This window comes from Pecten maximus, unplaced genomic scaffold (genome assembly GCF_902652985.1).
Source record: "Pecten maximus unplaced genomic scaffold, xPecMax1.1, whole genome shotgun sequence".
Lineage (NCBI taxonomy): Eukaryota > Metazoa > Mollusca > Bivalvia > Pectinida > Pectinidae > Pecten > Pecten maximus.
In genome coordinates, this window is record NW_022979477.1 from 36244 (window position 1) to 54604 (window position 18361).

Consider the following 18361-nt stretch of genomic DNA (forward strand, 5'->3'; position numbering starts at 1 on the left):
ATTCAAAAATAGGTCGGATAAGAGTAAAATACAGAGTTTGAAGGGAAGTACGATCTAAAGTGAATTTGAATCTGCGTAAAATATTCAATTTTGGTGAAACCTTGGATATGATCAAGTTGATATGATCAGTCCAACCGCCATTGTTGGACAGAGTCAAACCGAGATGCCTATGTGAACTGACCTCAGAAAGCAAAATATTGTTCATATGTAGTGGGGGATGAATTGGGGAATTAGTCTTTTTGGATATTAATAAGGTTTCTGTTTTAGTAGGATTGAAGTTAACCAACCAATTCACTGACCATTCATGAATTTTACGAAGATCGAAATTCAAATCGACTGCACTTATCCTAGGTGAGTCGATAATGACATACAAAGAGGTGTCATCTGCGAATAATTTTATATTAGCTCGTATGTCTTTCACAATTAATCGTTAATCAAGCTAACTCCCGTCAAATAGCCAAAACGATATAAATTATGAACTTATTAGATTCATAAATTAATATTTACATTCTGTGTTGCATTTGGCTATATGTCGTTAGTAATCCAAATTGTATTCATGAGACTGTATACTACAATTTACAGTGATTCGGTCAGTGTAGGAATACAGCTTCAGGTATAGGTTAAAACAATGGTCCCCAGTTACATTCGGCCTAGAGAACTTTCGAATGCTAGCATTTATCTACATAAACCACTACAAAAAGCAAAGCAAGTTATGAGAGTAAAATTGAATAATAAAAAAAAAGAAGTCGACCGACTCGACACAAAATTATTATAAGCTCTATATTGCTGATCTAGGCCTATAGGAAGGAATCAAATTGTCACTGTCGTCACACAGGGGCTCGTTGTCGAATTGTCAGAAATGCCAGACACGACAACATTTAAAGTCCAGCATTTATATAAAAAAAAATCTTGCGAAAAATCGGCAGTATCAACATGGTTTCTGGTTGTGTATGCATACTGAATTATAGGTATGTGGTTATTCACTGATGTCAAAGGCCTACCTTACTCCAAAATCGAGCCCCTGTGAAGTTGAACATCGTCTGCTAAGTTAGCGACACTGATGTGACCGGTTAGACTGGATTCTGTTTCTAATAAAATATCCTTAGAATCGTGTTCACCTACTGTCAGGACGACGTTCATTTAGAATTTAAGAGATGATATTCCTCTGAAAATAACGTAAATCCAGTCGATAGAAGCATAAGTGTTTCCGGGGAATCGAGTCTGTCCTGTGCAATACCCGTTCAACGCCGCATCACTTCTAAATGTTAACCGTATATCATTGCGCCGAAAAACGGCTTTATTTTTAAACAATCAGAAATTATGCAAATGTGAACAATTTGAAGATATCTACAAACGTTTATAAAATATAATATAAAGCCAAATTGTGCAAAAAACATTTCATGTGATTGCTATTGATAACGACATGAGGGACTATATTATTCCTTCTGGAAATTTCGGCTGTTCCGGTTTTTGAACTTGATGACGTCAGTGATGGGAGAAGCGGCAAATTTAAACGCGTCTTAAGCTACAGTAAATAAGATAAAATTATGAATGTAAATATAAGTATTGAACTGTTACCAAATGGTAGTATACAGTCGATATGAATACAATTTGGGTGACAGATAAATAGAATGTCGCCCGTTAGGGCGACATGAAATATTTATCTGTCACCCAAATTGTATTCATATCGACTGTATACTACCATTTGGTAACAGTTCAATGCTTAAATATGACATAATTTGATAAATTAGATAATACTTTGATAATTTAGATAAATTTGAAATGAAAATTTGATACAAAACAACTGATAATCACAGGGCTAACTCCTGAAAGAAACGTCTCGCATACCTTAAACACTCTGCAATACACAGTACATTAACGTACAGTATCATATAATGTGAATGCCCTATGCTATGGTTTAACGTTCGTGAGATCTTGTTCAATATCTACAGTCATAAAACGTAAGGAACAGGAGTATATTTTGATCGATGAACCTACCTTGGCTAAGGAATATCGTCGTCATGGGATATCACCGTCATAGAAGAATATCGTTATTATTGAAAATCGTCATTGGGGAATAGCGTCGTCATGGGATATCGTCGTCATCGAATATCGTCATGAAATAGTATTATCATGGAATATCATCGCCATAGAATACCGTTGTCATCGAGAAGTGTCAACATGGAATATCTTCGTCATAGAATATCGTCATCATGGAATATCGTCGTCATGGAATATCGTTGTCACAGAACATCATCATCATGGGATATCGTCGTCATGGAATATCGTCGCCATAGAATATCATCATAAAACATCGTCGCAGTAGAATATCGTCGTCATAGAATATCCTCGCCATGAAATATCGTCGTCATGGAATATCGTCATCATAGAATATCGTCGTCATAGAATATCGTCATCATAGAATATCGTCATCATAGAATATCGTCGTCATAGAATATCGTCATCATGGAATATCGTCGCCATAGAATATCGTCATCATAGAATATCGTCATCATAGAATATCGTCGTCATAGAATATCGTCATCATAGAATATCGTCATCATGGAATATCATCGTCATGGAATATCGACATTGCTATCCACTTGTTCATGTGTCTGACTATTGTCTGTCCGATAGGTTTAGTTTGTTTTTATTTCTGATTTTATTGACATCGTCTATTCACTTGTGAGTTACCCTCAGGTTCCAACGTATTCGCAGTGTAATGCCGACACCATCCGTAAGATACGTATGTAATGTGACATTTTCGTGTACCATTTCCTATCATTAAAGTTATTTATCAAGTAACCTACAGAGATTCCCATTGGAAGATGAAGGACTCACGGGTTTCGTTAATTTTGTTTAAATACACAAGATAAAGACTAGGAAGATCCGGAGAGAACTCGCGCTATGTAACGAAAGAATGCAATAATGCATTCCAGTAACATGCCGCCATAGCTGATATGTGCCTTAGCGTTGCTTTCCTCGCTAGCGTTGGGGTTGTTAGGTATTTCGCTGGCTGCATTACGTGCATACATTACCACACGACGTCGAGCTGATCCGGGAATGTCTGGGGCATTATTTGCCGAGACATTCGATGAGCTAGCCTCAGCACCATTAAGCAATGGAGTATTTGATGCTGAGCTTTCTGGACCATTTCCCACTGATGCATTCGAAGCGTTACTCTCGAGTTCGGGTGACGTCGGAGACTCCGAAACGTTTTCAGTAGTGGTTTCGATATCAGCATTAGCATCGCCATCGGATGTCACTCTATCATCACCATGTCTGTCCGATTGTTCTAAGGTATCGTTAATGACACACACCATCCGCCGCAGGGGTGTGACGAAGTCGGACGGGCAAACCTTGAGTTCGTCTTCAACTTGACAGTTCAGTTCCCGAAACATGTCGATGACGACAGGGGGGATTCCGTAATGACGGAGATACGTGGTTTGTGTGATCAAGTCCTCACAGGTATCTATCCCGGCATCACACCTCCTGAGGACATCCTCACAGTACGATGGATTAAGTGTATCCGCGTACGGTGACTGCTGAATTTCCGAAAATTGTTGTCGGATCATTTTATATCTCCGGACAGAATTCTGCAACTTTTCTTTGTATGATTTTAATGTTTTGCAACAGTCTCTGTATTTATCGATGATATCGATCATTGTGTGATCGAGGTGATCCTTGACTCGGCATGTCGTACACACCAAAACATTGCAATTTTGGCAAAAGTGCGTAACCTCCTTTGTAGTATGTGCTGCGCAAGTATGGTTTCTACTCCTTTGTATGACGTCATACAACTGTCGGCCCATGTCTTGTACGGACAATGCGTCATGGTTCGAGTTATTTTGATCACAGCGTCTTTTTGAACACAAATCACAAGTCCACTTTTTACACTTTAAACACAAAAGTGAAGCCTTTGCGTTACTGACACAGTTGAACATTTCGCAAGGATTACTGTCGGGGAGAATTTCTTCTTCTTCACTTCCTTCTTCGCTCAATGACAGGGAGCCTACACCCGAGTCTGAAATCAAATGTTTCCTTGGATTTGTGTAACAGGCATCAATCCAGGTGGCTGTCGCATCATCACATTCAATAACCCTGCTGTTTAATTTAGCCAACAGCGGCTCTAACGAATGGCACTGTCCCAATTCCGTTGATATCCGTTCTTCTAGGTTGCGAAACGTATCGACGATGACAACATCAGAGCCAAACTCGAGAAGTTGTGTCAACAGAATCACTATTCTGTCACAGTTGTCAATGTCACGTGTACATCTTTCCATCATTTTCTGGCAATCACTTGCGTCAAAAAGCTCAATTTTGACGACGACTTGGAGATCCCTATAAATATCATGGTCCTTCCGGTGTTGTTGTTGTAATTTCTGTAGTGACGCGATGGTCTGTTTGATATCTTCGCGCGTGTCACGTGTGTATTGGCTAATGTCTTTGAGTTTGTGGTGTATGTGACTATTGGCTTTACACAGTTTACAGACAAGCGTCCTACACTGCGGACAAAACCATTCTATGTCATGTGTCGTGCAGTTATAGCATACTTTATGGCGGCTTCTCCTCACAATATCAAACAGCCCAGGGCCGATTTGTTCCTTTGTATACACGTTATGAGGGGTTTCATCGTCCTTTTCGACACCACACGTCTGTGATTTGCACGCATCACAGAGCCACTTCCGGCATACCAAACACATCCACGAAGCACTATTATGACGACATCCGGTTGTCTCACAGCCCTGATCCGCCGATGGTTTTATGTCCACAAGTTGACGAAGAATCAAGGATTTAGGGAGATTATTGGCGTCTCGCCCATCAGGCCAATACGGTTTTCTACAAACTGGACACGGTGCGTAGTTTTTACCGTGGGTTTTGAAGTGTATGTCTATACATTCGAAGCAAAACCCATGTCCACACTGCAACTGTCTCGGGTCTTTGAATCTTTCCCAACATATTACACATTTCCGTAATTCATCAACTTTGTTCATAGGATCCGAAGTGGCCATCTTCCTCAGTAATTATTCGTCATGTTTTAAGGTTCTTGATACAACATTGATTTTAGGTTTTCAGTGGATCGCAGAGCCAGTGCCGACATGTTTAACATATATATGGAGCCTCATCCTGTCATCAGTGGCCATCTTCGTTAACGATGGAGGAATCTGGAAGATAAGACAAGCTTGATCAATGGACGTAGTATATGAGTAGTCGACGATATAAACATTGTAATACATTTTTTCAGAAAGTTACAGGAAACACGTGTATATTATATGCAAAGTGAAAGTAAAATACGAACCACTATTCGAAGTAGTAAAGAGGTACATAGGGTATATATCGCTCACCTGGATGTTTTCGTAATCATAAAACATTATTATTAATAGGAGGAAATATATATAATATGATATCATTTCCTTGTCTCAAAAATAAACCATATCTAATTCATTAAAATCAACCTAACCTAGATATTTCATATGATTTTTACTTATTTCACATGGTTATTTTAGGATCATAGCGAAACAAGTAATCATATACCGTTTGATTTCCTGTTAGCAAAGATAATTCAAAGCAACAGTATTCATAATAACAAGACTATGGATTATAAATGTGTTTTCTCACATATTTCACAGAGTGACCCCGTGGTTGCTAGGGATGGGATTAATATAATCCCCTCGAGGGTGAGACAGGGGAATCTAAATTCGAGGGGAAGATTCTGAAGTTGCCAAACACGATTCTTGCCGTGTGCTCGGCAGCTTAATTATCTTACCCCGAAGATTGAGATTCCCATGTCTCGCTTCCATGGGAGAGAATGATTTTGTTGAGCACGTAAAGCTTGTCTCAACCTAGAATGAGATAACAAATTATCACATACGTTACAGGATAAAAAAAAACATAAATCACACAGAGGGGTAAAGACAACTGGCTTTACATGTATGATGCTGCTCAAAATAACGTAACGTCACCATTTTGCGTAGAGTAACCATGTCGTAAATGATGACATCATCCGTTTGACGCACATTCGAAGGAGCAATGTAGATGGCGCGATGAAAAGCTTTTGAGAAAACTTACATTTGCTTGCAAGTAAGCGAGACGAGGAACATATATTTAAACATGGATCTGACCCGCAAACAAGGATATCTCGACCCTCGTGTAAGAGTTTGGCTTGTCGGCAAGCCTCGTACAACACTAATCAAAGTCTTACACTCTGGTTAAGATATCCCTGACCACGGAACAGACCTATGATTCAATATAATAATAGATTCTATAAATATCATTCCGGTAAAATAGTGGACATTCCTGTCAACGGTAGATAAAAATCAGTCTCAGATGGGGTAGGGAAAAACAGATGGCACGCGCTATGACGTCATTCACAATTGCGTTAAGTCATCATTTTATGTAGCATATCCACGATTTTAACGACAGTAAAAAGAAACAAACTATTAATAATTACCCGTTTGACTCTGACCTTTGACTTTGTGACATTGTACTCCAATCTTTCGGTTTGGTTGTCAACTCTTAACAGTTTTGTTTCAATATGTTATACGGAGATCTATATCTTAATGAAGTCTGGCCTATGTGACTTTAACATTTTACCTGCTGAACATTACTTTGGATACTTTATCGCTCAAGTAAAACATTACAGGTTAAAATAACCTAAATTCAACATTATGACTGTTACTGCTGGTGAGGTAACCTTACCTTTAGTGATATATTCTTATTTTAATGTCCTTCTGTTGAGACTGAATTTCAGTTTACAAAGAACAACCAGTTCACGTCAATTTTCCTTTAATATATTTAGATAATCCTATGCATACGTGTATATTTACATTACAAATACCTGTAGTAATATATGTATGGAAATTTGATACTAAATGATGGAACGGTTCAGTGGTGTTATTTATGTGTTTACAACTGCTTACAGATATCCCTGTTATGTCTGGGGATGTAGCAGACGACAACTTAAAACTGAGGTCTTCACTATACGAAGGTATCGCATGAACTAAACAGATTATGTAATAAGATCACATGTACAAACGTACGTCACTATACAAATATAGCACACGTACGAGACAGATTATGTAATAAGATCACATGTACAAACGTACGTCACTATACAAATATAGCACACGTACGAGACAGATTATGTAATAAGATCACATGTACAAACGTACGTCACTATACAAATATAGCACACGTACGAGACAGATTATGTAATAAGATCACATGTACAAACGTACGTCGCTATACAAATATAGCACACGTACGAGACAGATTATGTAATAAGATCACATGTACAAACGTACGTCACTATACAAATATAGCACACGTACGAGACAGATTATGTAATAAGATCACATGTACAAACGTACGTCACTATACAAATATAGCACACGTACGAGACAGATTATGTAATAAGATCACATGTACAAACGTACATACAAATATAGCCCACGTACGAGACAGATTATGTAATAAGATCACATGTACAAACGTACGTCGCTATACTAATGTAACACATGTGCGAGACAGATTATGTAATAAGATCACATGTACAAACGTACGTCGCTATACAAATATAGCACACGTACGAGACAGATTTTGTCATAAGATCACATGTACAAACGTACGTCACTATACAAATATAGCACACGTACGAGACAGATTATGTAATAAGATCACATGTACAAACGTACGTCGCTATACAAATATAGCACACGTACGAGACAGATTATGTAATAAGATCACATGTACAAACGTACGTCACTATACAAATATAGCACACGTACGAGACAGATTATGTAATAAGATCACATGTACAAACGTACGTCACTATACAAATATAGCACACGTACTTGACAGATTATGTAATAAGATCACATGTACAAACGTACATACAAATATAGCACACGTACGAGACAGATTATGTAATAAGATCACATGTACAAACGTACGTCACTATACAAATATAGCACACGTACGAGACAGATTATGTAATAAGATCACATGTACAAACGTACATACAAATATAGCACACGTACGAGACAGATTATGTAATAAGATCACATGTACAAACGTACGTCACTATACAAATATAGCACACGTACGAGACAGATTATGTAATAAGATCACATGTACAAACGTACATACAAATATAGCACACGTACGAGACAGATTATGTAATAAGATCACATGTACAAACTTACGTCACTATACAAATATAGCACACGTACGAGACAGATTATGTAATAAGATCACATGTACAAACGTACGTCACTATACAAATATAGCACACGTACGAGACAGATTATGTAATAAGATCACATGTACAAACGTACATACAAATATAGCACACGTACGAGACAGATTATGTAATAAGATCACATGTACAAACGTACGTCACTATACAAATATAGCACACGTACGAGACAGATTATGTAATAAGATCACATGTACAAACGTACATACAAATATAGCACACGTACGAGACAGATTATGTAATAAGATCACATGTACAAACGTACGTACGTCACTATACAAATATAGTACACGTACGAGACAGATTATGTAATAAGATCACATGTACAAACGTACATACAAATATAGCACACGTACGAGACAGATTATGTAATAAGATCACATGTACAAACGTACATACAAATATAGCACACGTACGAGACAGATTATGTAATAAGATCACATGTACAAACGTACGTCACTATACAAATATAGCACACGTACGAGACAGATTATGTAATAAGATCACATGTACAAACGTACGTCGCTATACTAATGTAACACATGTGCGAGACAGATTATGTAATAAGAGATGTACTTCACTACACGAAGGTATCACTAGACTTTATAACGGTATCATAAGCACTAAATACCAGGTTACAATTGTCAGAGGGACAGTTTGTAGCGAATATATCATGAAAAACACCGTGAAGTATTCATACACAGACATAGAAACTATAAAGCTAAAAATTATAACACGCCGTAAACAATTACGCAAAGGAAAAGGACCTTAATTAGGAAAAACAGCCGTTCGTGCCTGTAGGCGGTAGAATTTCACCAACTGCCTTTAACTGGCAAGACAGCTGTGTCATTTACGTACATCTATATTCTGCTATAAAGTCTGCACGTACTACTTGAGAATTGAGGCAGCTAAATATAATACATCGTCTGCTATCAGAGTATATTAACTGGAATTGTGATAATACACGTGTATAACATATTTATGATTTGCCGATAGTTAAATGTTATATATTGTAAGATTTATATAAAAATAAACATATTTGATAACATACATCACCTTCTTATAATAATTTTTTTTCTGGTATAGATAAACATACGATTTGATAACACAGATACTTGTAATAGCTGTGGTGGTCTTACAGTCTAGAAAAAAATTAAATCAAAACAAATAAACAAACAGCAACTGTGCTGCTTCCTTCGGAAAGGTGGTTTAACATTAACATTGGTCTGATAAAACCATAGGATTTACTATATTCATGTGGAAAATGTAAGTTTTTATAGACAAGAATCAGATGTAAAATCATTAAATTTTCAAAATATCTTACATTGTTTTGTTTTACTGTCATATTCTTAGATATAGTTATTGACGGTGCTTTTCCTCCAACTCCTACAGATTTACATACTTGTAATACACTTCTCGTTCAACATTCAAGGTAAAGGTCACTTCCGTAGGTCTTTTTACATTACAAACCAGACGACGTTTATGAAGAAATATCTATACGTTTGATATCACGTTAGTGATATTTGGAGTAATTATAATACAAAGTAAGTTTTAAAGATGGTGGCAATGACAGGACACCTTATATAGAATTATTGGTCAGAAACACTCATACTTATCAAGCAAATATTAATATTACAGACGGCGATCGAACCACGACAGATGAGAACCTACACCAATTCTAAACCTAGGCCGTTGGCACAGGTTTCATTTTTCCAAAATATAATAATAACGCTTAATTTTTACATTCACTATAGTATAATTCATTATGAATCAATAAACGTAAACAGACATGTACATTACGTGTATAACGTAAACAGACATGAACATTACGTGTATAACGTAAACAGACATGTACAGTACGTGTATAACGTACACAGACATGTACAGTACGTGTAAATGTACACAGACATGTACAGTACGTGTAAACGTACACAGACATGTACAGTACGTGTATAACGTAAACAGATATGTACAGTACGTGTATAACTTAAACAGACGTGTACAGTACGTGTATAACGTAAACAGACATGTACAGTACGTGTATAACATACACAGACATGTACAGTACGTGTATAACGTACACAGACATGTACAGTACGTGTATAGCGTACACAGACATCTAAAGTAGGAGTGTATCGTAAACAGACATGTACAGTACGTGTATAACGTACACAGACATGTACAGTACGTGTATAACGTACACAGACATGTACATTAGATGTATAACGTAGACATGTACAGTACGTGTTTAACGTAAACATTCATGTACAGTACGTGTATAAGGTAAACAGAAATGTACAGTACGTGTATAACGTACACAGACATGTACACTACGTGTATAATGTACAGACATGTACAGTACATTTATAACGTACGTCTGTGTAGAGTACGTGTATAACGTAAACAAATGTACAGTACGTGTATAACGTAGACATGTACAGTACGTGTATAACGTAAACAGACGTGTACAGTACGTGTATAACGTAAACAGACGTGAACAGTACGTGTATAACGTACACAGACATGTACAGTACGTGTATAACGTACACAGACATGTACACTACGTGTATAACGTACAGATATATACAGTAGGTGTATAACGTACACAGACATGTACAATACGTGTATCATGTAAACAGACATGTACACTACGTGTATAACGTACACAGACGTGTACAGTACGCGTATAACGTACACAGACATGTACAGTACGTGTATAACGTACACAGACATGTACAGTACGTGTATAACGTACACAGACATGTACAGTACGAGTATAGCATACACGGACATGTACAGTACGTGTATAACGTAAACAGACATGTACAGTACGTGTATAACGTGCATAGACGTGTACAGTACGTGTATAACATACACAGACATGTATAGTACGTGTATAACGTACATAGACATGTACAGTACGTGTATAACGTACACAGACATGTACAGTACGTTTATAACGTAAACAGACGTGTACAGTACGTGTATCATGTAAACAGACATGTACAGTACGTGTATAACGTACACAGACATGTACAGTACGTGTATAACGTACATAGACATGTACAGTACGTGTATAACATACACAGACATGTACAGTACGTGTATAACGTACACAGACATGTACAGTACGTGTATAACGTACACATACATGTACAGTACGTTTATAAAGTACACAAGACGTGTACAGTACGTGTATAACGTACACAGACATGTATAGTACGTGTATAACGTACACAGACATGTACAGTACGTTTATAACGTAAACAGACGTGTACAGTACGTGTATCATGTAAACAGACATATACAGTACGTGTATCATGTAAACATACATGTACAGTACGTGTATAACGTACACAGACATGTACAGCACGTATATAATGTACACAAGACGTGTAGAGTACGTGTATAACGTACACAGACATGTATAGTACGTGTATAACGTACACAGACGTACACTTCGTGTATAACGTAAACAGACATGTACAGTACGTGTATAACGTACAGCCATGTACAGTACGTGTATAACGTAGACATGTACAGTACGTGTATACGTACAAAGACATGTACAGTACGTATATAACGTACACAGATATGTGCAGTACGTGTATAACGTAAACAGACATGTACAGTACGTGTATAATACACATACATGTACAATACATGTATAACGTACATAGATATGTACAGTACGTGTATAACGTACACAGACGTGTACAGTACGTGTATAACGTAAACAGACATGTACAGTACGTGTATAACACACATACATGTACAGTATGTGTATAACGTACATAGAAATATACAGTACGTGTATAACGTACACAAACATGTATAGTACGTGTATAACGTACACAGACGTGTACAGTACGTGTATAACGTACACAGACGTGTACAGTACGTGTATAACGTAAACAGACATGTACAGTACGTGTATAACGTACAGCCATGTACAGTACGTGTATAACGTAGACATGTACAGTACGTGTATACGTACAAAGACATGTACAGTACGTATATAACGTACACAGATATGTGCAGTACGTGTATAACGTAAACAGACATGTACAGTACGTGTATAATACACATACATGTACAATACATGTATAACGTACATAGATATGTACAGTACGTGTATAACGTACACAGACGTGTACAGTACGTGTATAACGTAAACAGACATGTACAGTACGTGTATAACACACATACATGTACAGTATGTGTATAACGTACATAGAAATATACAGTACGTGTATAACGTACACAAACATGTATAGTACGTGTATAACGTACACAGACGTGTACAGTACGTGTATAACGTACACAGACGTGTACAGTACGTGTATAACGTACACATATATGTACAGTACGTGTATAACGTACACAGACGTGTACAGTACGTGTATAACGTAAACAGACATGTACAGTACGTGTATAACGTACACAGACATGTACAGTACGTGTATAACGTAAACAGACATGTACAGTACGTGTATAACATACATACATGTACAGTATGTGTATAACGTACATAGAAATATACAGTACGTGTATAACGTACAGACATGTACAGTACGTGTATAACGTACACAGACATGTATAGTACGTGTATAACGTACACAGACGTGTACAGTACGTGTATAACGTACACAGATATGCACAGTACGTGTATAACGTACACAGACGTGTACAGTACGTGTATAACGTAAACAGACATGTACAGTACGTGTATAACGTACACAGACATGTACAATACGAGTATAACGTACACAGACATGTACAGTACGTGTATAACGTAAACAGACATGTACAGTACGTGTATAACGTAAACAGACATGTACAGTACGTGTATAACGTACTGTGACAAATGCTGTTGTCAACATATTGAATTGGACTCGGCCAGTGGCCATGTTTCACGGGACGAATAGTTGTATATCGGAATAACGACTCAAAGGCCTGTGTGCTACTTAAAATAATGTGTATTCAGTAAAACAGGTACCCGAGCCGGTTATCCAGGTGTGACGCTAAATATAGATCGTCTCACCTGGAGAGCGGCACGTGCACATGAACACGACAATAAATAAAGGCACTCGTTCACTCACATAAACACACGTATCTATACATACATACACAGGCTAATAATTACATGTCATACATAAATAAAAACTAACTACGTGACAGTACATAGAAATGTACAGTACGTGTATAACGTACACAGACATGTACAGTACGTGTATAATGTACACAGCCATGTACTCATTTGTACTGTAGGTGTATAACGTACACAGACATGTGAAGTACGTGTATAACGTACACAGACATGTACAGTACGTGTATAACGTACACAGACATGTATAGTACGTGTATAACGTACAGAGACATGTACAGTACGTGTATAACGTACACAGACATGTGAAGTACGTGTATAACGTACACAGACATGTACAGTACGTGTATAACGTACACAGACATGTACAGTACGTGTATAACGTATTAACAGGTAACGCTTTCCTTGGTAACTTTTGAAGTTAGGGACTTCCTTAAATCAAGTAATGCTGTTAAAGTGGTCCCCTATCTTTGATAAGGTATTACTTACTGTCAAGGTTTGGTGGCATTAAGATCAGTAAATCCCATAAACATGGCTCTTGATATCCCCACATCAACATGTTTCTGCTTCGATAACTTCCTGTAATCAGCTGTGGAGGTCATTTCTAGTCCATATTTCATAGGTCAAGTACACATCTGTGCCACACACACAAACCTAAGTGTAAGAGCCGAGTTGTTTCTATTAAAACGGCCGCCCATAGAAGTCAGACTGGTCTATAACGAAATAATCCACGAAATAATCCAGTTAACAAGTAATAATTAAAATCCACAACATGAAACGCCCATTACAGAGAAGTAGCTATATATAGGTTACATAACATTCTCTTTCAAAGCGTAATTTTCGTATAATCTCAAAGTTTGAACGATATTACGAAAGTCAATAAAAATATTTGGCAGGTATTTAAAAACTTCTTTGATTGTGAAAATATGTTATCAAGGAGAGGAGAATACTTTCGTTTTGATAAAGAGAAATGGGTATGTACGCATGAGGTGTATACTAAAAATAGACCACGTATACATACGAGGCGCGAGTAGATCCCTGTACGTATACAACTTTGATCGTAAAGGGAAGGTTGATCTGTCGTAAACTTTGTGATATTACATTTATTCATTATCGTGGTATATGGTATATTTTGTTTGTTTGTTATTGTCGCCTGTACACATTTTTAGAAGTTTTTCTAGCGGCTGGATTTTGCTTTTATTTTGCATACTTCTCTTTCATAACTGAATTTCTTTTAATTCACCCTACATGGTATTCTGGACACCGAACCAGATATGTCTCTGACCGAACATAACACTTCCCCATAGTGATATACACGCCTCTGCTCAAATCAGAAAGATACCTTAGGATTTAGTAACACGGTGCCCTTGCTATAGTGTTCAATCATTAGTTTTTTTTCTCATATTAAATTAATCAGCTGTGATAATTTGATAAAACTGAGTCTTGTTCATTTTTATTCTCTCGCCCTAAACTACTAATCTCTGAAAATAAAACTGTGATAGTTTTTCATCTTTATTTACTAACATTTATTTTCCGTTATCTATCAAATGTTATTATGTTCGCATGTCTGTGTTTTCATTAAAGATAGAGCCGGGGTACGTTCATGCAATCTCGCACACTTTCGATATTTTGTTAAATACATATCTATGAAATTCGTTTCAAATCGAGAAAGAGTACCTTGTACTGTTAAGTGTACCTATATTTGTTAACTGATGTACGCATCCGTATCACTGTGCATGGGAGCTGTTGTTAAAAAGGAAAAGTTGATGTTGTCACCTCGGTGTTACGTTTTTGGTGCAAGTGTTGAAAGGCATAGTAATTTATGGTAATGTGGTCCCTGTGAGGGTTAAACTATCCCCTGCTCGAGTCAAACTAAAACATTGCTTGGGAAAAACAGATTTTTGAAAAATCTTTGACTTAAGATATTATTGTTAAGTTTTTGGTGCAAGTGTTGAAAGGTATTAATTCATCACTTTATGATTGTGCTAGCTAGGGTGTTGATATTAGGCAATAGAGTCCCCCTGGAGTAAGACTATCCCATCAAATTCATTTTTTTCTTTTTGAATCTTTTTTTTTGGGGGGGGGGGGGGGGGGGGGGGGGGGGGGGGGGATTTTAAACATTTTCGGAATATTTTTTAAAGTTTGTAGTGCAAGTGTTGAAAACTAGAAACAAATCACTTTATGATTGTACTAGTGTGTTTATATTTGGTGAAAGAGTCCCGCTAGAGTTACATCATCCCTTCTTGGAATGAAACCAATACAAACAATGTGAAAATGCTCACATTAGACAATGTATATGGGGTCATATATTTCAAGGGAGACAACTCGCATTAGGATATTTTTGTTTTCAAAAAAGAAATGAAATAGGTACAAAAGCAATTATTTAAAATATTTATTCTATTTACAAGAGCATAGCTTGTCTCCCAAATATGTGTCAATAAATGATTTACATGTATATATTTAATTTGGTATCGTTTTGAAAATTGCATGAAAACACAATCTGATAAAGTATACAATATATATATATAGATATTATTAATGCAATTTGCGAAACCATACCAATCAATGCATTTTAATTATTTATTGACAAACATTTGTGCGATGAGCTATGCTGTTCTCCAACAACTCTTGTTTTTTATTTGAAGACGATCGGAAACGTAATTCCGCACTCCCATATCCAACTTTTAAAATTTTGTTGATAAAAATACTTTTCATGTATTTTGAAGACAAATATACAGTATCCTTAACTAAGATTAAGCCCAAAGCAATGATTAGAATAATATTTTTTTAAACAAGAGACCCAGAGGGCCTGTATCGCTCACCTGGTTTCATGAGATATGAAACAAAAATGATGCTTAAGTATATTTGTTGCTGGTATTGCTATGTCAATTTATATCATAAGCATTTTATATGGGTACATGTACATTGGTTTTATTTTAATACTAAAAATGCCAAAAAGTACATTAATGCATAAATGAAATTGACTTTTGGCGCGACCCTATAGGGATGCTACCACACAAATGTGAGTGATATCCATTGCTTAGTTTAAGAGAAGAACTTGTTTAGACCAATTGAGCCCTTTTGACCCTGCCCTCTGCCCCCCGGGGGTCAGCTCCTTCCTTTATGCAATTTTGAATCCCTACCCCATTAGGATGCTACCACTGAAATCATTGAGAAATTTCAGAGAATAAGTTGCTTAAATCAACAAGGTTGGATACTATTGCAACAGCAATACAAAGTCCCCTGCCTGACCCAGGAGTGCAACTATTTATTTTCCCATTTTTTAAACTACCTGTTATACTGATAACGTATACCAAGTTTCGTTAAAATCGGAGTAGTACTTTAGGATTGTCCGGACACGCCTCAACCAATGAGAAGCGGGCGGCCATTTTGATATTTTTTTTTTTTTTTTTGAAAAGAAAAATTGGGATGCACAACTACATGTTATACTGATCATGTATACCAAGTTTCGTTAAAATCGGAGAAGTACTTTAGGAGGAGTTGTCCGGACAAGTCTCAACCAATGAGAAGTCGGCGGCCATTTTGAAAATTGTTTTTTTCAGAAAAAAGATGTAGGATGCACAACTACATGTTATACTGATCATGAATACCAAGTTTCGTTAAAATCGGAGTAGTACTTTAGGAGGAGTTGTCCGGACAAGCCTCAACAAATGAGAAGCCGGTAGCCATTTTGAAAAATGGTTTTTCGAAGAAAAAAATGTGGGATGCATAACTACATGTTATACTGATCATGTATACCAAGTTTCATTAAAATCGGAGCAATACTTTAGAAGGAGTTGTCCGGACAACTATTGCGTGACAGACGGACAGACAGACAGACAGACGGACGGAGGGTAAACCTATAGTCCCCCCGTTTTTCAAACGGCAGGGGACTAATTAAGCCAAATTGACCCCTTTTGGCCCCACCTCCAGCCCCCTAGCGGCCCGGGGCAACCTCAACATTTTTACAATTATGAATCCCCACCCCATAACCATGCTACCATACAAATGTGAGTAATATCCATTGCTTAGTTTCAGAGAAGAAGTAATTTAAACAAATTGACCAATTTTTGCCCCCGCCCCTCAGGCCCCTGGAGGGTCAGCCCTACCATTTGTACAGTTTTGAATCCCCACCCAAAAGGGATGCTACCAGTAAAATATGAGCAATATCCATTGCTTAGTTTCAGAGGAGAAGTCTTTTATATCAATTCTGCAAACTGACCCCTTTTGGCCCTACCCCTTAGCCCCCAGGGGGGTTGGCCCCGTCATTTGTACAATTTCAAATTCCTACCCCAAGGTGATGCTACCAGTAAAATATGAGAGATATCCATTGGTTGGTTCAGGAGAAGTCAATGATATGAATATAGCCCGATTGACCACATTTGGCCCCGCCCCTCAGGCCACTGGGGGGTCAACCCCATCATTTGTACTATTTTGAATCCCCGCCCCATAATGATGCTACCAGGCAAATATGAGCGATGGCCATTGCTTGGTTTCAGAGAAGAAGTTGTTAATATGAATATAGCCGGATTGACCACATTCAGCCCCGCCCCTCAGGCCCCTGGGGGGTCAGCCCCATCATTTGTACAATTTTGAATCCCCACCCCATAATGATGCTACCAGGCAAATATGAGCGATAGCCATTGCTTGGTTTCAGAGAAGTCGTTTATATTAATATAGCCTGATTGACCACATTCAACCCCACCCCTCAGGCCCCTTGGGGGTCAGCCCCATCATTTGTACAATTTTGAATCCCCACCCCATAGTGATGCTACCAGGCAAATATGAGCGATGGCCATTGCTTGGATTGAGAGAAGAAGTCGTTTATATCAATAGCGCCAAATTGACCCAAATTGACCCAATTTGGCCACTGCCCCAGAGGCCCCCAGGGGGTCAGCCCCATCATTTGTACAATTTTGAGTCCCCTACCCATAGGGATGCTTCTGACCAAATTTTTTTCAAATTCCGATCAGCGGTTATGAAGAAGAAGTCAAATA

General features: G+C 37.5%; 1 protein-coding gene across 1 annotated transcript; it reads right to left on the minus strand.

Moving 5' to 3' along the window:
- Positions 1–2546: 2546 nt before the first annotated feature.
- Positions 2547–14101, minus strand: LOC117318701. Its single transcript, XM_033873660.1, has 2 exons — positions 13854–14101; positions 2547–5165 (listed from the first exon to the last, which is right to left on the minus strand). The coding sequence occupies exon 2, from the start codon at positions 5010–5012 to the stop codon at positions 2880–2882; it is 2133 nt and encodes a 710-aa protein (XP_033729551.1). The 5' UTR covers positions 5013–5165; positions 13854–14101; the 3' UTR covers positions 2547–2879.
- Between the last annotated feature and the right edge of the window lie 4260 nt (positions 14102–18361).